This window comes from Hesperophylax consimilis, chromosome 10 (assembly GCF_061612785.1).
Source record: "Hesperophylax consimilis isolate HC1 chromosome 10, BYU_Hcon_1.0, whole genome shotgun sequence".
Classification (NCBI taxonomy): Eukaryota; Metazoa; Arthropoda; class Insecta; order Trichoptera; family Limnephilidae; genus Hesperophylax; species Hesperophylax consimilis.
Genome location: NC_142845.1, coordinates 33,468,799 through 33,492,144, shown reverse-complemented (window position 1 = coordinate 33,492,144; position 23,346 = coordinate 33,468,799). Strand labels below are relative to the sequence as shown.

Sequence of the window (23,346 nt, the reverse complement as noted above, 5' to 3'; positions counted from 1 at the left end):
ATATGCAGCTAACAATACGCAAAATTACTTGACCATTAAAAAGCGTTTAATAAGAAGATTTCTTTTGGAAGCTTATCATATTGTGATGGCATTATTTATTTTATCAAAACAAAAATAACTTTGTTTACATCACTTAATTACATACAACCTCTACATGTTACATGAACGAAGTTCACCTCATCAGGAGTAAGTATACATTGAAGTAAAAAATTAAATATAGATTAGAGTTGGAAAGAAGAAGTGAAAGTAGGGGAGAGGGGTAAGAGTGGGCGGAGTTTATCAGAATTAGGAAATACAATATCGTTAGACGGGAAAGACCAGTTGAGTGGGAAAATATTTAAAAGAGGGTTTATAATTTTTTTTTTGCTTATTAATTATATCTGATTTTATATTGACATGCTTTTTATTTCTAAAATTTAAAAATTGTTTATTTGCGATGCTTTATATCCTGTGTGAAGTATTAAAAGACCTGAATTTTTATCAAGTGTGATCATTATTCAAAAGACGATCAAACTCAGATTCACTATTTCCATTTAGAGCTCCGTGATGTTCTTTAGTTCTGACTTCAAAGTTTCTATTGGTTCTACCTTTGTGAAAGAAATTACAATCATCCCAATTGAGTTTATAAACCCCCGATTTTTTTGTTTGATTATCGCTATCTTTATTATTAAGAATATATTTCTTCATTTTGTTAGTAATGTAAAACGCCGATTGAATAGTACCAGGAATGTTTTTATTTATAATTTTGGAAATATCGTTATCCACAAATAGAATTCTACGCCATAGTTTGTTTCTATCTTTAGAAATAGGGTAAATATACCACTTGAAGAGATCATGTTTAATTTTTTTATCTAGTATTTCAAATATCAATTTATTAGATTAACCGTTATTAAATGCTATTTGTTTTATGAATATATTGTTTATTGGTTATATGCTATTTGTGTTTTCAGATCTTAAAATAATTCACACAGGATATAAAGCATCGCAAATAAATAATAAATATTTTTAGAAATTAGAAAACATGTTAATATAAAAACAAAAATAATTAACAAGACTTTTTTTTAATGAACTCTCTTTTAAATATTTTCCCACTCAACTGGTCTTTCCCGTCTAATGATATTGTAATTCCTAATTCTGATAAACCCCGCCCACTCTTACCCCTCCCCCCTCCTTCCACTTCTTCTTTCCAATTGTAATCTATATTTAATTTTTGACTTCGGAGTATACCTACTCCTGATGAGGTGAACTTCGTTCATGAAACATGTAGTGGTTGGCAAGTTAACATTTAAGCATAACAAAAAAGGAAATACCAGTAATAATAATAATAATAACATGGCATTTATATAGCGCAGTATAGTGTCATTTCACTTCAAGTGCGCTTTGATATAACAAACTTAAAAACGGTAATTTAGTATTATTAGTCATGTTCTTTTAATTATTCCCACAGGGTGCCTTACCCAATACAGATCCTATATTATAACACTAAATAAACAGTTAATTAAAAGTGATGACAAAACTTAGAATACCAATAACAGCAGGACAGGACAAAACAAGAATATTAAAACTAAAAACATAATATAAAACTGGAGGCAGTTTGTGCTCAGAAATGAGAATCTTCTAAGCAGATATTTCAAAAGGTACAATAAGGAGGCAACCGAAACCAAACAATTACCGGAAGTTTAAGAATATGGCTTTTTATAAAATATCGAAAAGAAGTTAAGATTTATGAATGGTAAGATTTTTTAAATAATTTTGTTTTTAAAGCCCATTTAAATTCAGCCTATTATATCTCTTATTTTTTTCATGTTATCTTTTATCTATCTTCGACGCTTTTCTTCGAATTTTGAATGAGTTCATCGGCTAATTTAGGTGGTTACACGATACTGAAATATGAGAGATTTAGCTAGAAGACACACACATTATCTGAAAGTCAGTTATAAAATGTTATCATAAATGTTATCAGTAATCTGTTATTGTATTTTCTCTTTCTCCAGGGCTGTGCTACTGAATACATAATACACACTACAAATGCATTTATTTATTTATTAATTTACGGACAATATGTCCATTGAAACCATAATATTGACACGAATATGAAAACATAGATGACAGTGAATGTAGAGTACATGAATGTAAAGGGCAAAGACAATGTAAAATAGAAAATGTACATATAGAAAATAACTACAAGTCAGAGCATCAATAACGATTAAGCTGTGAAAAAATTTAGTGTTGATTTGGATGTTTATTTAATGTTGATTTGGATGGAAATCCATGTCGCCGCCGACTTAGTACATATCTTTTGGTTCCAGCCCATTTAGCACGCTTTAGGTCTCTCTCACACTATGTTGTCTGACATCTAAGTTGCAATCCCAGTTGACAGAAAAGAAACAATCATAATGGCGATGAAACACAGTTGTGAATTTAAGCAAATAATGGTCAGACTTTTGGATCATGAAACACGCTCACTTGGCATTTCTTGAGTTTTGTCTTTATTTTATTAGTTGGGCAACAAATTCTTACTCTTTAATAAATCTATCTTTAATTTTCATACAAATACATCATTTTAAAAATATTTTTTTAAAAAAAAAAAAACTTTAAAAAAGCCACTTGCCTTTATCTCATATTAACGATTGGGCAACGAAAGCCTTAAAATAACGTATCTACCTCTCTAATGAGGTTTAAATGTGCATTTTATAAAATCATCTTATGTAAGTAAATTGTATGAAATAATCCATCAAAAAATCATTTTCCTTTCAGTGCCTGCGGATAGGTAAAAAAAATTGTGAAGGAGAACATATCCAAACCTGGGCCCTGGTATGATTATCATTATTTATACAATTAATGATTTTATCAATTTTATAGCTGATAAAAACTAAACTTCCGCTTGCACAGTTGCACACCCATCGAGGTAAATATGCGGAGGTGCGCCAATTCCAATACTCACAAATTATTATTCAAAAATAAAAGCTTATTAGGCTAGTTTTTTCTCTTTTATTTGAAACCAAAATAATAACGTGAACCAATTTTTAAAAATTGTTTCTTAGTTTTGGTTTTATTAAAAAAAGGAGATAAAAAACTAATCCACTTGTCATTATCACTATCGTTAGAAAATGGCATAAAAGTGAACACGAAGAATTTTTCAAATATTATTGAAAATGCATTATTTTGCTTCTCCATGGACTGAAACAGTTGTTCTTCGTTGTAATTAAACCGGTACGAAATGTTTTAAATGAATATTTTTGCACATTTTTTACAAAATTTCCTATTGAAACTTATTATTTTTTTTGGTTTTTTTCATTTAATTTTCTTCTTTTTTATGTATGTTTTGTTTTCAGTTTGAATAACAGAAAAACCGCATACGTCATGTATGTTAGTGTTGCCATCGAAGGCCATTTTTTTTCAACACGGATAAAACTATCAAAATAAAGTAAATATGGGCGAACGAGCAATATTGAACTATTACAGTCGACAGCTTTCTTTGTTATATTGATTCTGCTCAGTTATCGAAATGGCCCAGCTAGCTAAATTAAATGATGACTTGGAAAGTATATCAAGGAGATATATATATATATATATATATATATATATATATATATATATATATATATATATATATATGGCCACTCTTCTTTCTCCCTAACCTTAATAATAATAATAAATTCTTTATTCCAGAAAGTGGGGAGGTAATTGCAATCCCACACATTCCATAGAGAGTATAAGTACATAGATATATGGTGACCGGATAAATCATCAAAATGAAAATTCATCACATCTTTAAAAAGATATATAAAGTCATGGAAAGTGATGAAACAAAAACTTTACTAACTGGGTTATGTAGGTAAGTTAGATTAGGTTAGGTTAGGTCAAAAAATATTTCTTTTCATCATTTCTAATGATAAGTGTTGAATTGAAAATAAATAAATAAAAAAGATAAAAATGACTTTCTCCCTAACCTTAATATAAATATGTATAAAGGTTAGGGAGAAAGAAGAGTGGTTTATCAATGACGCATTAAGATAGAAGCTATTACCCCAGCTCACAAGAGCGCTCCTGATTGTATACATAACTTTATATCGATTGGTCTATGTAGGGCTGTAGAAAGGGTCTTAAAAACAGATGTTGGTAGCTCGTTCCATGTGTGAGCCAACTTACACAAAATTAATTCGCGATACGACACTTTCGCATGAAGACGATATAATATGTGAACGGGTGTTCCGCTCTTGTGCATCGAGTTTCGCTTACGTGCATCGGTGCACGGTGGATCAACGCTGTTAGCTCCTCCTGTATCTAAGTCGGCGACAGTCAGCACACTACCAAAGCACACTCCTTTGTTTCTACTATCTACTGCTTAAACTTTCCTGAAATTTACGCCCTCCATCACTTGGAAACATCGATAAAGTGTCAAACAAAGAGATTGATTTTTAATAAAGGTAATGTTTTTTTCCTTAGACTTACTGCGCAGACTCTCAGTTGGGGGATGCGGCCTGCACAGCCACGTCCTACCTACGGGGGGTGAAGGGCAGAGCGGGGGTAGTGGGAGCACCAGCCTCCGGGGTCGCTTCGCGCTGCGGCATACCGGATGATGTGGAGGGAGAGAAGTTCGGCACCATCGTGGAATGGGCACTGGACGCCGGAAAGTCTGTCGGTTAGTATAATATTAAACATATTTTCATCCACAATTAGTGTAAGATATGGTATATCTAGAAGGTTCGGTACTAATCAGTAAAATCAGTAAGATTCAGTAAAATTTTAAGATTCGGTGTAATTGTAAGATTCGCCATTACTATAATGTAAGTTTCCCTCATTTAAGAAAACTTTAGACCATATTAAACTAATAACCATTAGGGATGTCCGACAATTTACTCGGAAAACTAAGGAAATTGGTAATAAAAATAAACTAATTTGTCAAAATATTAGTTTCATCACCCATACAGGGTATTAAGAGACGTACCTTACTTACTTTGATCGGCGATTCGTGAGATTATTTTAAAATAAAATATAGGTGACATTATTGTTCTGCTTTGACTTTTTTCCGACGGAATATAATATTTAAACATCAGTTGGTTTTGGACAATTAGAGATTGGGCGGAGAGTTGGGCGGTTATTGGCTAAGTGATCAGTTTGTTTCTCTCCTTTCAGCCCCACAAAATTCCTCTCATTATTTAGGGTGCCATCATCTCACTGGCTCCAGATACTTGGGAATCCTGTGTCGAATTCACAATAAGACATAAAGCTATAGTTTCCTAAGAAAGCGGTGCTGTTATTTATTTGCAAAAACAGTATAAACCAGTACGTTGCAATATCGGTAATTAATAATTACAAAAAAGTGAATAGCAAATACATTTACTAGTGGGACAAAAAAAAGTTTCAAATTTAGGTTTACAATGTTAAGTCTTGAATAATAATATTTCACGTTTAAATACGTTGTAGGACATGTGGAAAATGTCCACATTTCCTGCGAGGCAGTTAATTAACCTAGTGATTCTTCACAAGGGCATCATCATTGGTAAGTTAGTTTTGCACTTAGGAAGAATCAAAAACCTGTTTTGGCGGCCTCGCGCAAAATTATCCGGGACATTAATTCATTTGACAGAATTGACATTGACAGAATTCTATTTTAGCCAGAATGTCTGGTATTGATACTTAACCAATTAGAAGCTTATACCCCATCAGGAGTAATGCAACATCTCTTCTGGAACTAAGGCTGCATATACCCAGCATTCCCGATATAAATGCTGTTGGAAACAGCCATGGGTAATAACAAAAACTCTCTCATCGTAAAAACTTCTTTTGTATCTTCTCGACCATTATTACATAGACAGATCCACTCTCGAGAATGCTACGCACTAAGCTAAAGTAAAGCAGCCTTATAACTACAAGGTTGGTCAAGTATTTTGAATTGAGTATGACAAAACCCAACATCTTAGTGGCTGATTTACAGATCTTTTCAATAATAGCGTGAAATGTTGAGCGAATGTCGTACAAAATTCCTAAGTCCTTGCAAGTCACCATGTGCTCCAGTGACGTATCTTTCATTTTGTAATTAAAATATATGGTCTTGTGTGTCCTTGTAAAGCATATGACTGAACATTTTTGGAAGTTGAACCCAAATTTGTTATCAATACTCCAGTCAATAGTCTAGCTGTCTTGATATTTCTGGTGAGGCGGGCGTAAGAATACGGCCGTCTTAACGGTGACCAGAGATGTCAGGTTGGGTGATGTACTGCAGTGGAGAGTGGATGATAGGATGATATATACGTAGAATGTAACTATAGATACTATATGTTCACCGCCACATGAGAAAAAAAACATTACAAAACTGTTGGTCACCACGGTTTTTGACGTTCCGCTCCCAATCTGTTTGTTTATATTAGTAAATACCCTTTAATATTAATAATACAACCAACTCCATTAAAATATTGGCAATATCAACAACTCTGGTTGCAAGAGGCGCTAGTATAGCATATTGATGTTGACATCTATTTCAATGTATTAACTTTACTTGGTGGAGGTGTATTGCGCCCTTTAATTTGTAGTTTGATAAATATTGTGATGGACTCGCCCTGGGATAAATTTTTTTTATTGTTGATTTATTATGGTGGGAAAGAAATTTTCAGTTGGTCTCACGACATAAGAAATTACCAGATGTTGGACAACTGATTTTAAAACAAGTGTTTAGATTTATTATGGTACTAGAGAAAAAAATAGGAACATGCACTGTATCGCCAGAGACCTCCGTGTTGGTAATTGTAAGCCGAGCTAAAATGCTGGTGGGCCAACACGCCACTGGACTGAGGGGAGTCGTGTTTCACCCTTTGAACAAAGAATTGGACATTTTACTTGAGAAGTAACAATTTATTGGTTTTGAAACGATTTAAATTAATGTGACGGGTCCTAGGGCCGATAATTGATGTGTTCCTTTAGTGCATTTCTGTCTTTTGAATACAAAAAGCATTCAGAATTCAAAAGAACATAAATTAGAAATCGCATATGGCGATTTGGGGGGGTTGGTTTGGGGAGGGGGAGTCTGGATTTGAAAGCGCGGGGAGACGGTCTAGACGGTTAGCATTGAAGAACGGAAGAAGAAAGTCGATAGTCGAGGGTGAAAAAAGCGGTTCAAGAGAGTCAGGTTTTGAAAACGTTGGGAGGCGGGAAATAGAGTCAAGGGGGTCAGAGTTTCAAGGTCTGGGAGACGGTCAGGAATAATCAGGATCGGTCAGCGTTTTAGGATAGTCGAGTCGGTAAAAACTAGGAAGCGCGTCAACAAGAGTTAATCGTCGGGACGCGAACGCAGCTAAAGTCATTTATTGTAGAAGGTGTGGTTTTCTAACAGCATGAGTATTTTACTGCATGTGACTGTGTTTGTTCTTTATAATTATTTGGATTGTTGACACTAAGATGTATCGGTAAGTCTATTATAATCTAATTACTAACACTTATTTCCCTAATGTGAACCAAATAATTCAATTGTATTTTGAAGTAAGGGTATTTAACTTGAGCACTATAGGTACCCGTTAGCAAAGGAGGCCATAAATTACGAGACCTGGCCATTAAAAAAAGGACGAAGAACGGTTACCCTGAAACCGCTTTAGATCATCCAACAATAGACATTGTTTATGAGTTAGACTATTTTATGCAATTTAAAATGATTTAATAATTCTCCAGTAGTTATATTTAGCGCCAAAATTTATAGAACACAAACCATTGTATTTATGCAGTGTTTTTATAGTCCGGCGAACGGTTATTAGTCGAAACAATCAGATACCTATGGGCGGAATAGTAACGGATAGAACGGTTATTAGTCGAAACAATCAGATACCTATGGGCGGAATAGTAACGGATAGAACGGTTAATTAAATGCTTCAATGCCTGTTATTTGACAATGAGTTGTCGTATCCTCCTTGGGAATTCAACTTATTCTATACGGAATTCATAAAATATATTTAATTACATATAACTTATTCAAACATCACTCTTTTCATTCATTTTTGAACTGGGATAACGCAGCGGGTTGAAGCTAGCCGCCGAGAGAATTCATCTGTCTGGCATTCCTATTCTATCAAGTGAGATTTTCATTTTTCATAAGTTTGGCGGGGACGGAGTGTACGAATTTTCCGTAGGCTGTCCTATCTTACCAAAGCGACAAAAGCGAAGGGAACGAAATTTGTAATTGGCTTGCCTAATAGGGACTTTTGTGTTAGCAAAGTCGATAACCCTGGATACCGAGATAAAGTCTATTTTCAGTAGAGTAGCGCCAGTTTTTACCCTGCTCAGGTGTGGTTGAGTTATTCCCGTAAAAAGCACCGGTTTCTGTCGAAGGTGTTGGCGGACCAGCCTTAGATAGTCACCCTGAATAGACCCCTGTTTCGAGTATTTTCAGCTGGTGAGAGGACGCTTTCACGGAGTTCAAATCGAAGGGAACGAAAATTGCTAATGGGCTTTCCTACTTGAGTTAGCTGGTAGACGAAGGAACAAAGCGGATAAGGGCTATGCTATTCTTGTCTGGCGTATGGAGAGGAATTTCTCGCTGACAGAATGAAGGGATCGTGACGAATATGAAGTTGTTTCGGCGATTTCTGACGTCCTTCCTGTCAAATTCAATAAGTACTTACCCCACTATAGGAGAAGTCATCCAGAATTAGGTTGGAAATTGACTCCGACTGAAACCGTTTGAGCTGACGGAGATCGGATGATTTCAGATTCACGACCTGATGATTCCAGTATCCCTGATCCTTAGCGCCGGAAGTCGAGGATATCAATTTCTACCATTCTTTGATATTTGAAGCGAATGGAGGGTAACAAACGATAGAGCGAATGACCATGACTTTGAAGTGGGGTAAAATCTCCCGTCTAGGAAACATTCGTTATGTCGGATGGACGCCCCGTTCAAATTAAATATTGACATGACTATTTTGAGTGTGGACGAAAGACTTGAAGTATGTTCTGTATTGTACATATGATAAATATGTGTCATTACCTCTACTGGAACGAGAAGCTGTATAGACTGGAGCCAGGAGCTATTTGGAGTAGCGTGACTGCAGAAGCGAAGTCGAAAAAACTGAAGCTGAATTCATCATTATCCTTACGAGCGTAAACCAGAGGGGTGTTCACGGGACTCCCGAACTCCTGACGTTGCTGATACAAACCACTTCAGTATATGTTTATGTTTGAGGTTAGTAGAGTGGACTCCTAATTTTCGGCATGCTGGCGAAGCTTAACTCATCATCGATTTGGGGGAGGTTGACGCGACCTAGACCTCGCGCTACCCACGTGACCCAGATGGTTCCTGACACCAGGCTGTCATGCCACCGGACCGGAGCAGCCCCATGTACCTAACGGTATAAGATGAATCTTCATCATTCATCATCAACATCAACATCAACAGTTACCACCAAGGACCCACATTCCACCTTCATCACCCTCCGGCAGGAGGCAAAACATGTCATTATTTCATCTGTCGCTGAGCGATATTCAATTCATTTCTGGAGGTGTTGGGATTGGACCATCAACTTGGCTGCTCTCGAGCTGGTCACGTTGATGGATGGGATTTGGACGGAGACCAATCGAAAGCAACACATGTTTTGTCTCTAGCTATTCCCGAAAATACCTACTCATAGAAATAACTCACAAAACTAACAATCCATAGTCAAATCATTAACTTAGAATCTTGTGCATCTTGAATTGAATTGTCTATAGTGAATTTCATGTACTTAATTTCTAATTAATTGTCTCATTATATTAGCACAGTATCGACTGCAGCATCCTGAAACGTTTGGGCGAGCAAACAAGGTAGGAAAAGGTAGTTAAAATCAGGGTAGTCGGTCATTGTCTTATTTTCAAACCATACAGAATGTAACACGCCTCATCTAAAAAGAACCAAAGTTACCACAACCAATTAAAAGGATCCTTCAATGAATTAATCCCTGTCGAAACAAAAAATTGACACAACGTGACATATTAATTCGTTAAGATTGAAGGGTTGATAAATCGCGAGAAGTTGAAAATCAAACGTGACGAAAATATTAATTCGTTAACAAGGAGGTAGGGGAGACGGTGAAAACATTACAATATTGATCAAAAATATATTTAAAAATACCCCAAAAAGTAGTTTCTGTGCGTGCAGTTTACGGATGTAATAATTACAATCAACAAAACACTCTCAAGTCGTTTTCAGTATGCCCAAAAACGTTATCAGGAAATGCGGAAATTGAATTGAATTTGATAATTAATTGCAATAAATAATGAGTATTATTAATATTAATTAGTCCTCACTAAATCTTACATAAATTGAATAAGTGATAATATCTTTTTAAACCATCAAAGTCATAGTAAATAGCAGCTTTAATATTTTTTTATGTATGCGCAAAAACAGCAGTAGAGTCGTATATAGGTAACCTATTTTTTTATATAATTTATTAATTTTGAATTTATTTTACACAAAATCCATTTCACAGAATGTATGAAAGAAAATTAAGGCGCACAACTCATGCCGCTTGGAGGCGCTAGTGTAACATGTTGCCATCAGATTGTATGGAAAATGCCAGAAGTTGGAGGTACTATTAATATGATAGTGTATTTGGTAGTACATTATTAGTTTTAGTGAAGTCATCCACCGCTACATTACAGCCGCTAAAACAGCGCCGCTTTCTTATAAAACCATGGTTCTAATTGCATGTTATGTTCGAAGGTATTGTGACTACAAGCAGCGTGACCCAGGCTTCTGTGGCAGGTAGCTATGGACACACGAGTCTATCCTCTTGGCAGAGCGATGCTGATATAGATCAAACAGACATCGACCAAACTGAGTGTCCAGACCTAGCCTATCAACTCATCCACAAACACCCTGGAAACAAATTCAAGGTACATTAACATTTTTACTACCTCTGTTAATTGATTACTCACGGAGAAAACTTACTGATATGAAATACTCTTAATTTATTAAAAATCTGGTCAAATTAATCGTTTTCCTGTTAAAAACGGAACTGGATGCCTATAACGAATAAGTTGATAAATTTCATAATAAAATAATAGTACAGCACGCATATGTTCTGGAAAAGTTGGAACACGTGTTCTTATATAATAATAATTTCGCATCTCGTCCATTATATTTTTTCGGACAAGACCACCTGCATTGAACACGTGTTCTGATATATTCTGAATGACTAATATTACATTAGGAAATCATCATGCAGTCAGATTTTAACAGTATAGTGATTTTCACTGACCAAGTATTTCTATATAAAATTCTAAATGATCCATTTGATAATCCAGAATTGTTGCATTAATACGCTTTCGGATTCCACTGCGTAATACTAAAAGTTGGCGTTTATTTCAGTGCAGAAATTCTGGGACTAACCGCCATATGTATTCCTCATTTTCCAGAATACTTAAAATATATTTTATTATTCACATGTAAAAGTCTCTAAAAACTACGTTACTATAGTAAATAAAGTAATTTTTAAAAAGTCGTACTCATTTTTCTCCATGTGGGCTGCAAGAAAACTTTTCTCTGTGTGGGCTGCAAGAAAACTTTTCTCTGAGTGGGCTGCAAAAAAACTTTTCTCTGTGTGGGCTGCAAGAAAACTTTTCTCTGTGTGGGCTGCAAGAAAACTTTTCTCTGTGTGGGCTGCAAGAAAAAATTTCTCCTTGTGGGCTGTAAGAAAACTTTTTTTCAAATCACCTTACAAATATGTCTTGTACACTTCCTGCTTCATTCACATTCATAAATATTGTCGTCTCATATAAATTCTCCTGTTCCCAACTTTTGATTTTCTATACACTGACGTCAGAATATAATGTGTGAGCATTAAAGATAAAGATTCGGTCACACCTTGGAATTCAGCCCAGGACTAAACCAGAACCAGAAGCACTGGATTCGAACCAATATATTTCGGTCATATTTAACTTCGTCATACTTCGACAAAGAACAACAAATATTATCTTCACGTCTGTTAAAAAAAATAAGATTATGAAGGTAATTCTTAGTCGACGTTAGATAAGTTAAAATTAGTCCAATTTTGGTCACCAACTTGCTAAAGCAGTCAATCACCTAAATGATAATATGTCTATAGATACAAATAAGCGCAAGAAAGCATTTAAAAACGAAAAATTTGTAGTTTTTTACCGCACAAGATGCCCAACTGCTGTCAAACATCTGAAACAAGTGAGACTATAGCATTCTCAATTATTGGGGTATGCTGTCACGCTGAAGGGATTTAGGAAGGGAAGGAGATGAGAAAGAGGAAGGTGGGAAAAACCTGATAATACAGATCTGGTCACGAAAGACGTCTATTTAGCCTGAACTCTCCTCATGTATTCTTAAAAAAACATATTGGATACGTTTTCACAAAACTCAAATAAAGTGGTGTTCAAGAAAAGTTATTTTTTTAGTATTGTAGTTATGTGTAACCAGAAAGAGATCACTTCCTGAATAATTAAAAAAATATGTATTATTATTTTCGAGCACAAATTAATTCAACTTATAGTTGAATTAATTTATTTTTTTATTAGTTTATCGTTATTTGTTTTTGGGGTATTATGCCGTGTTACATTACCTCCTTCTTAAGTCGAGGTGTAATTACACATTGCTCTGATGATGGACATTGTTACGCAGCCTAAACGTCGGCTAAAGAAGTAGGTAGAGCAACACGGCATAGTACCCAAAAAATAAATCACGATAGTACTTTTGACTGTGAAAATCTCCAATAATTTCTGACGAACCTAGAATCTTGATTAATTAAATTTTGAATGGAAATAGGGAATAATTCGGTAATGAATTATAGTTACTAATTTCAATAAATATAATATCAGAAACACATTTTAGGGATGGATAACCAATAAATAATGGCTTTATAATGATGTGAGTTTTGTTAAAATTTAATTTTATCTTTTCAATATTGTTTTTGGTGGGAGATTGCAAATATTTTGTTGTCAAATCAATATTAATTTAGGATGGGTTGTTTCAGAGAATTTAAAAAAACTCATCAAATTTCTTTTTAAATTTTTTTTCAAGTTCTGTGAAAGATCTATTCAAGTTCTGTTATTCTATCGTTATTGGCCAAAACTTGGATAAAACCTTCATAGAACATAAAAATAAACTTTGAAATATGATGAATTGTTCAAATTCTCTCAAAAAACCAATCATTACAGAACGGGTTGTTTCGCAGAATTTGAAAAATTCATAAAAGTTTATTTTCAAGTTCTGTGAAGGTTCCATTTAAGTTCTGTTATTATATCATGACTGGCAAAATATTTTACAACATTGAAATAATAACAGAACTTGGATTAAACCTTCATAAAACATAAAAATCAACTTTGAAATTTCATCAATTGTTCAAATTCTCTCAAACAACCCATCATTATATATAGGACGGGTTGTTTCGCAGAATTTGAAAAATTCATCAAATTTCACAGTTGGTTTTCCAGTTCTGTAAAGGTTCCATTCAAGTTCTGTTATCATAAAATTGTTGGCAAATTATTGGCCAGCTGTTTTACAAAACTGAAATTATTAAAGAACTTGAATAGAACCTTCGCAGAACTGGAAATCAACTTGATGAATTGTTCAAATTCTTTGAAACAACCCGTCTTTAGTGTTCCGTTATATTCAAATCAACATTAATCATCGTCTGGGCAAACGCTTTTTTTTTGAAAAAATATAACGTTGCAAATAAATATATTTATTTATGGATATATTTATAGACATCTTTATCGCAATATTACTAAGCCGAACATCGACTATGCCTTATCTTATCTTGTATTTAGACTCAATCGTTAAATGGCAAGTTTTACATACTTGAATCAAATAATTACCAAAACCATAACAAATATACGTCATTCAGTCAAGTTGTTTTTCGTACAAGTTTTAATCAATGCCACTAACAGATAAGATTTGAAATAATCAGACATCTTTCAAAGATTTTATCTGTTTCATTAATATATTTTCTTTCAATTGATTGTTATCATGAAAATGGCCTTGAAAGCCGAAACAGCTGTAACAATTACAAAAACCAAAAAATACTTGCAGAACTTATTAATAACATTATTAAATTTAATTTTTTTAAAGAATTTTTTGTAGGGTCTGTTTTATTTATTTATTGATGGTTTTTAATTGGTTAATTGATTTACTAGTATAATAATTATTTAAATTTTATTTATAAAATTATTTTTTAATAAGAATCAATGACATATTTATTTTCTTTTAATTTTGTTTGCATTAGCATTTCTCCAAATATTCTAAATTCTCCGTACATAAAATAAATTCACTAGTTTCCCACTTATACCATTAGTTTTCGGACACCACGTACATTATCCTGCTACTCCCTGCCCGAAATAAATGGAGATCTGGAGGAGGCTCACCACTTCCCCGCCCTGTTTTAGGTACTGATGGTACCCCTTCAGAGCTCTGTAAGGACGCTAATTTTTTTGGATAAAACGAGTCTACATTCAAAGCTTCAAAACAAGACTTCCAAAATGTCCATGCATACAATGTTATTCGCAGTATGCAAGTGCTGCGTATTAGTAACTTGTTAGTAAGATCTATTCTATTTGGTTAGTTTAACAGGTCATATGTACAAGGAATCAAAAATAAGAGGTAAAAATAATAATTTACGTCCACCTGCAAAAATGAAAAATTATGAGACAAAAGAAAATGGTGAAATGTGCAACTCATTGTGTGGTGGGGGGTGTCGTCACCCGCTCCCAGGCAGTCCTAGGGGGAGAAAGCAGGGCATTGGTGCAGATCTAAAAGTCCCAATGTGTTCGCATTGTTTTAAAAAATAAATTATGTTTTTTTTAGGTGATCCTCGGGGGAGGCCGTGAAAACTTCCAGCCGACTACAAACAACGTCCAGGGCAGAAGAAAGGACAATAAAAACCTGGTGACAGAATGGACAAACGACAAGGTGAACAAGAAGATAACTAGCCAGTTCGTGAGCACCAGCCAGAAACTGAACAGGGTCGGCAACGCCACGGAGACACTGCTGGGGCTCTTCAGCCCCGGAGCTATGGAGTACCACATGTTCGCCAATGCATCGCAGCCCACCATTGAAGAAATGACGGAAGCAGCAATCAAAGTCTTGTCTAATAATGAAAAGGGATTTTTCTTGTTTGTGTTTGGTAAATATTTTGATTATATTTTTCTGGTTATGAATCTTCCTCTGAGTTCGTCACATCTCTTCAGTGGACAGGGAAGAATGCATCTCTAAATCAAAACTTATAACAAAAGAACATGTTTGGATTGATGATGTGACCTCGGAAGGCAATTTTTTAACAATTTATTGAAACAATTCGAAGAACATTATTCTTTAAACTCATGAAGTAACGGGAAGTGTTTCAGAGCTCCATTCATCCATAAATTTTTAAATATTTTTTTGTTTTCCACATTATATTGGGTATATATTTTAATACTTGGAATCTACAGAAGTTTTTAGAAAGTATAATATCGTCCTTTCACAGGGAATGTTTGTTGGTTAGAAATTGTCTTAAGAATCGTGTTCCTTTCACAGGCGGAAGAATCAACGATGCTCACAACGAGAACAAAGCCAGAATTGCAGTGGACGAGACCATAGAGCTGAACAAGGCGGTCAGAAAGATCTCAGAGATGACCAACCCTTCAGACACCCTAATGGTGGTGACTGCGGATCATGCGCACACCATGACCTTGTCAGGATACGCCAGCAGATGGAACGACATATTCGGGGAAGCCCTTCCACCCAAGGATGATAATGATAGTGATGGTCTTCCATACCTCAGCATCAATTATGGAAATGGTCCAGGATACAGGAAGAGAAACGAGCACGGGTTGAGGACGCAAGTTGTAAGAGAGCAAAAGTATCTGAACCGTAAGTTTACAATCTTCAGAATTCTGTTTATAAGCTAGACTGCGGTCCTCAATTTCTATCTACTAGTTGTATCTCTTGAATGTTTTTTTTTTGTAATTAATTTGTCCTATGTACTGTCTGATCTGGGTACTGGGTACTTCCGCACCAGGATCTATTTATTAACAAATGATCAGAGAAATATTTTTTTTATGGACCTCTTGTATTTGGTAAGTTCACAACTGAAAATATCCACCTTGGATAATACGTTATTGTTTTGGTTGTGATGTTCTAAAATTTATATGAAAATGAAACCCTTAAGATACACCACATACTCTGTTAATAATAATTTACATGTTTCAAAGCCAATGCTTTGTCAGGATACTGAAAATTATCTTTCATTATTAATTAATTTTCAATATCCTGACGAAGAAGCCATAGGCTTTGAAACATATAAATTATTATTGAAATTGGCGTGTACAAAAAGTTTAGTTTTTATATAATTAAAATGACGCCACTAAGTAATTTTGCAACTATTGAAAAAGATCACAAATTTATTTCCAGATGATCCGAGCTTCCAGTTTCCGTCAGTTTTTCCGCTGGCATCGGGAACCTCTGGGGCAGAGGACGTGGCTCTATTCGCCAGGGGTCCATCGCAACATCTCTTCACCGGAGTCTTCGAGCAGTGCCTCATCCCGCACCTCATGGCCTACTCTATGTGTGTAGGGCCAGGCATCACAGCTTGTCACAACGACACTTCTGATATGACTTCTCCGTTATCGTCTGCCAATCAACTTAATTCTCCACACAAGATTAAAAAATCTTCTTCATCCATAGCGACTATATCTCCAGTATGTTTTGTTATATTTATATTCAATTTGGTGTTTTAAAAAGTGTTACATTGTAATAAATAGATTTATTCAAATCATCTTCAGCTGTAGCAACTTTATCTCCAGCATGTTTTGTTATATTTCTATTCAATTTAGTATTTTAAAAAGTGCCACATTTTAATAAACACATTCATGTTTTATTTACTTAAAAAATATTCTTCAGCTATAGCAACATTATCTCCAGCATGTTTTGTTGTTTTTCTATTCAATTTGGTATTTTGAAAGCATTACATTTCAATAAATAGACTCATAAAATCTTATTCGGCTGTAGCGACGTTATATCCAGTATAATTTGTGCAATTTCTGTTCGATTTCCTATTTTAAATGTGTATCATTTAACAAAAAGATTCATGTTTCCATTTACTTAAAAAAATCTTCTTCAGCTGGAGCAATTTTATTTCCTGTATATTTTGTTATATTTCTATTCAATTTAGTAACTAAAAAGTGTAACATTTTAATAAATACATTCATAATTCCATCAACTTTAAAAAAAAAATTGTTTTAAAAGTGCAAAAGTAATTGTACATGCTTTGTAAGAGGTTAAAACGAAAAGTACAATTTGTTAGAGATTAGGATTTGGGTTTTAAGGTAGGTTTAAATGAAATAAAGAGAGATAAATTTTACTAAAAACCGCCTAGATCACAGTTAGCTTGGTGGTTTTGATTTAACGGAGTCTTTAACCAAGGTTTACACTATATTTAAAAGCTAAATTTAAAAATATTAACAATCTACAATTCCAAGCACATATTTTTGTTTTGTTTTTTATCATCTGTTAGAGTGTGTACTAAATTATTTAATGTTATTCATTAACCCCTTTACTTATGAACGCGGTGTAAATTTTACGCGCCGCGTAAGTTCAGAACGATGAAAACTTGACTTTTTACCAAGTTTGTTTGGTTATAACGGTCTTAAACCAAGCTCAAGGCCGGCTTTACCACATCAACGTTGAACCTGCGTGTAAAAATCTAATTAGTAAGCCTGAAACAGTTTAAGCCTGTGTATTCAGTAAATCGTGACTAGGCTCGTGGTTTTAATAATTTGAAAATAATAGTGGTCAGCAGTTTTGATATACGCAGTAAAAGATTCGTTTTCCAATTAAGAAGTTAATCTGAAAATATCATTAATGTATTTTGTACTCTCAGAAGAAAAGTTTTTATTATTAAGTTTAGTTTTTCTTTTATAAAGGTGTAAAAACACTTACCCGAAGGATTTAAGCCAGCGATTTCTGTGCACATTTGGAATGAAAAAGTGAATATCATTTTGCTGTCCGATGATATTGTTTTCCTCACTACAATGGATACAACTACGCTATGGATCACATGATACGCGCTCTGTCTCGTCTGTTGCCATACTGCTTATCAACTGACCCTGTACTCAACCACCCAGTTGCAACGTACGTTAGGAATTTTTTTTTTTGTTTTTAATTGAAAAAAATTATCGGACTAAAAATGACACTATGCTCAGAAATCGCTGGTTATTATCTTTTGGGTATGTGCTGTTACACTCTGTATATTCAATAATATTTTTATTTCATTTATGAAAATGAAAATAAAACCTAGTTCTGTTGTGTTGTTTATTGTGAGTATCCGTGACAGCTGTTTCGCCTTTTGAAAGCATTATCAAACAATTATCAAATTACGTAGCAGAACTTTTTTTTAAATAAACTTATAAATTGAATATCGATGGTTTTGAGTGAAAATAATCTCTTGTAAAACTGAGTTTGAATATTTGCAAACCTTTAAAAATTAGATGTTTTGTACCTTTTGTTTGTATCTTATTTAAATACAATTTTAGTTTTTTTTTAAATAACTTAATGAGCATTGGCAGCTATCTTTATGTATAAAAATGCGCGGTGAGAAAAATGAAAACAATGTTTTATAGCTCAGTTGGTAGAGCTGTTCCCCGGCAAGGCAAGTGTCCTGGGTTCGAGTCCTAGATGCGACTGTATATTTTTCTGCTTCAAACTTTCGTTTAACAATTACTAATGTTGTATTTAATAATTATAACATATTTTAGCATAAACTTTCATTTCCCACAAAAATATAAATAAAGATTTTAATGAGATACAATACCTATTCTCATGAAAAAATTGCTTGTAGGATTAACAAAATTTTTTATTATATTTATATCTTTGGAACGATAGATTTAGGAGATGCAATATTTCAAAATTTGTTTGTCTTTGGTACATTTCTGTACTTAACTCATATATTCAGTACATAACTCATTTACTCAAACAAAATTGGAGACAAAATATTTTAACTGTAAGCCATCTCATAAGCTTGTATTATAAAAGAAAAACTCAAATAATGAATTGGTGCTTTTTATAACCTATCAAGAAAATAAGTTTACAGTATACCTACCTAAATGGTTTTTTTTTATTTTTCAAAAAATAAAAACACGTCCACATCACACAGCAAAGATATTTATTACACACGTCTTTAAGTTAACATATTTATTCTTTTCTAGCCTACCTCTCATACAACATATTTGCTAAGATATAAACATAAATTTAAATGTAAAAACAGGTAAACATATGAACGTTTTACAAATGATTTCGATGGTGTCATTACTGTTACTTAGGCTGACACAATTAGATCCTTATATTTAACCATGGGGCTATGTTAACATAAATATGGTTATTAGTTATTATTAATAATGTGAATATTTGGTGTAATCATTAATAAAAAAATAAATCTTAACCATTTTTTTTCATTTCGTTATGCATGTTTTTTTTTTATTTTTAAGCATGATAGCTGTTTCGCATTTCGAAGAAATTTTATGTATGTTTTTTAACAATGGATTTTCTCAAACAAATTTGTTACTGTTGTCAAAGATTTTTTTTAAAATGCGTGTTTGTCATTTATACCCTTTTGACATGGAACTTTTGGTTAAAATGCACAAGACATTTTTTTCAACAGCCTTCCAATGGCGATACAGCTATCACGCATTAAATTACATCTCAAAAGACACACTTATTAAAAAAAAATAAAATAAAAAAGTAATAATAAAATTGAAAATTGCCCTTTTTTCAATGATGATTTAATTATGCTGAATTTTGTTACATTTGTTATGTACCTGTTCGGTGTAATATAAATATTACATAACCTATTGGGTGGATATATTAATAAATTTACTGAAATTATTGCCTCTTTTTTACTCCTTCTAAAACAAGACTTGATATAATGTTAATAATTTTCCAGTTTGAATTTTTTTGTATATATTATTAGTAACAATGTTGTTCTGGTAATATGAATTATTTTTTATACCCTACCTAAGCTGGGAAAGTTGTCTGGATTTCTTACGAGTATAAATTATTAATATGGTATTTTTTTGTATTAAACGTATTTCTACCAAATTCGTTATTTTGTATTACGTATACAAATGGACGTGGACGTTGGGAATGGACATAATTTTTACGAATTTACTTATAATTTTTTTCTAATTCATTAGGGCCGCTTCATACATATACGACGACTGGAGACCGTTTAAATGGCAGTGGCTTATATATAGGCCGGAATACTCATTCAAATCAGCCTCCTATTTATTATTTGTAAAATACCATACAAGTTAGGAGGGTGCTTTGAATGAGTTTCCCGGCCTTGTGATCTAGGAGGTTTTGGTGAGACGCGATATAGTAATAAAGATATTGCAAATTTAATAAATTAAACACACAAAATAAGAAAAGTGCGTTAAAACGTACAAAATGATAAAACAGATTTCAATATTTTTGTGTGTACCGCATTAGATTTTGTGTGTACCGCATTAGAATTGCTCCTGACCGCCTGGAGTGAGACTATGAAGTCCATAATCAATGGGATATATTGTTAGGTTGAAGGTAGTGGTGAAAGGAAGGAGATGTGGAAGAGGAATTAGGGGAAGTTCCTTTCTAATCAGATCTGGTCACCAAAACGGCTAAAGCTATTTCAAGCAACGTTTCGATTCTGAATGTTGGTATTTCAACGGAAAGTATCCACTACTCTGGAACGTGCCGTAAATATATTGTTGATTATTTTAAATCAAGAAATTGTGACTGTGAAATTTACTTACTTGCTATTTACGCTGTAATTTGAACCCGTCACCTCCGACTTTGCAGGCAAATATCGTAATTATCGTTGATCACTGTAAGGACACTAGGCGCACTCCGATACTAACCTTTTCTATTAACTAATAAAATAGTTAATAGAAAGTACAAAATGTGTCGATGGAACCATAATAATGTTTGGGTGGCAGAGTAGAGTACTATTATTTTTAAAAAGTATGCAAGCAAACGCTCCGATACAAAATGGTTGTTCAAATAAGTTAGGACGTGTTGTGTCGGAGAATTTGAACAATTCATCAAATTTCAACGTTCATTTTCGGGTTCTGTGAAAGTCCTATTCAAGTTCTGTTATTATATCATTGTAGGCTAGTTGCTTGACAAAACTGAAATAAAAACAGAACTTGAAAAAATCTTTCACAGAACTTGAAAATGAACGTTGAAATTTGATGAATTGTTCAAATTCTCCGAAACAACCCGTCCTTAGATTTTAAACGATGTTGAAGTAAATGAGTTTAGATAGAACTTTTCAAAGGTAGAATGTAATGCATTTCATGCACTATTGTAGATTAGATCATCTTGTTTAGTATTAAAAGAGAGTTAAATTTTGTAAATAATCTTACAAAAGTGGCAAAAAAATATTCAAAAAGTACTTAAAAAATGTGTCTATTTTGGAGGGTCGTCGGTTATCCATGAAACGGTCCAAATGTATGAATATTATTTATCTATCGAGAATGGACATGACTCAAAGCTTCCATATTACTATCTATGATTGAGTTGGTCTTAAAGACATATTATTATAATTTAAAACTCTATTTTGATTTTTAATAAATTACCTTGGCATGTTTTCGTAATATTTAATTTAATGTTATCATTACTGAATAAGAGATGGTTTCATTTTTATTTAATTTAAAAAAAGTTTGGTACTTTTAAAAGTAGTATCTAAAAAGATATGGTATATTTGTTAACTTAATCTGGGTGAATATTTAGAAGGGATGTTTTTATTAATGTTTTATAATAACTACATACAAATTTAGTTTATAAAACATACAAAGATGCTGAATACAAAATATCTTTTTAGCTTTATGAGCGTCCATGTATTGTTAAGAACCTAACTAGGTAACTACCTAGTTGTGGTTTCTTTAGATTCACGTCAACCACTGAAGATCTCTCAATGCAAGATGAAACATTATGCAGATAATTACTTCCCTTATGGCATCGAATCTTCGCCCAGCCGTAGTACTGTAATACTTTTTTTAAATTCGGTGGACGTGAATTTAATAAAAAACCCTAATTAATATTAGGTGTTTAATATGTGTAATGTAACAATCACTTTCAAGACCTTAAAATAGCTGAAGATATTTTCTAACGTAAATTAAAGGGGGTATCGTTAAAATAATGTTAAGGAATTTACCAACACTGGGTTTTGAATCCGCAACAACTGAGTTCAAAGCCAAGAGCTAATGCCTATCAAAATATGGTGACGTATGGTGAAGAAATATGATGGAAAGGCCTTAAAACCAGATGCGAATGAAATTTACGGAGAGTATTACATAACTAGCTGACGGGTACCCGGCGTTGTTCGACTTCTCTCTACTTTCAATAAATATAAAATTAATGTATTATATATTTAAACCTTTCAGGAGAAATTCCCTAAATGATAGTGAAAACCCTATTAAACTCCGTTGTATAGTTCAGAATAACTAAGCCCACAAACAGACAGATGCGAATAGTGACTTTGTTTTTTACTATTTAGAGAAGATGAGGGATTTTTTTTGGTTTATCACCTTGAAGAGTATCTTTTTTTACCATTGTAATCCACACTAACGAGGAAGTCTGACTTGTCTGAAAATATGAAACTCCACAATTTCTGATACTTTACATATCTGCCCTGATGATGTGAAGACTGTTAGAAATTTAAGTTTAAAAAGTGTAGTACGGCTCCATAACACAAATATTAAACAACAAATACGATTATATTGAAACACAAATAAATTTGTTGACATCACTTTAATATATATAACCTCTACATGTTTCATGAACAAAGTTCACCTCTTCAGTAGCAAGGATATACTGGTAGAGGTTTACTTGTAGAGGACTTGTAGAGGGTTATACATGTAGAGGTTATATGTATTAAAGTAATATAAACAAATTTATTTGTGTTTTAAGGCGATGCACTACGTAGTAATGCAAAATCGTGTGTTTTTAAACTGCATTAAAGTTCAAAATCTCCTACTTACGAACCCATTTTCGGTTGTGATTTTATTGTATAATGTGGCAAATTAAGTTATTTATAAAATGATCGAAAAAAAAAATTATGCCTGAACATCCAAAAAATAAAATAAAAGGCACTTTTTTGCCATGTTTTTTTCTTGCATAAATCAAAACAGGCGGATGGTGTTAAGCGGGAATTTAAACCTTATCGCCATCTACGTATTGATAGCGGCTCGATTTAAAATATTACACGACGTAGTGCATCGCCTTAATATAATAAATAATGATATCACAAAGTGATTAGCTTTCAAAAGCAATTTTTTTTCGAAAAATTAACATATACAAATATGAATGAGCACAACAGAGCAAAATGTTTAAAAACAAATAAATAA

The 23,346-nt window shown here is 33.4% G+C and overlaps 1 protein-coding gene across 1 annotated transcript in view; it reads left to right on the top strand.

The window, feature by feature from the left end:
• The window catches only part of LOC149420646 (membrane-bound alkaline phosphatase-like), an 83,264-nt gene extending 66,520 nt beyond the window's left edge, over positions 1-16,744 (top strand). Inside the window, exons 3-7 of the mRNA XM_089636255.1 lie at positions 4,450-4,645; positions 10,688-10,860; positions 14,795-15,113; positions 15,503-15,838; positions 16,379-16,744. Of these exons, the coding sequence (XP_089492381.1) occupies positions 4,450-4,645; positions 10,688-10,860; positions 14,795-15,113; positions 15,503-15,838; positions 16,379-16,704 (1,350 nt within the window). The 3' untranslated portion in view covers positions 16,705-16,744. The remainder of the gene's footprint in view (positions 1-4,449; positions 4,646-10,687; positions 10,861-14,794; positions 15,114-15,502; positions 15,839-16,378) is intronic.
• The last annotated feature ends 6,602 nt before the right edge of the window (positions 16,745-23,346 follow it).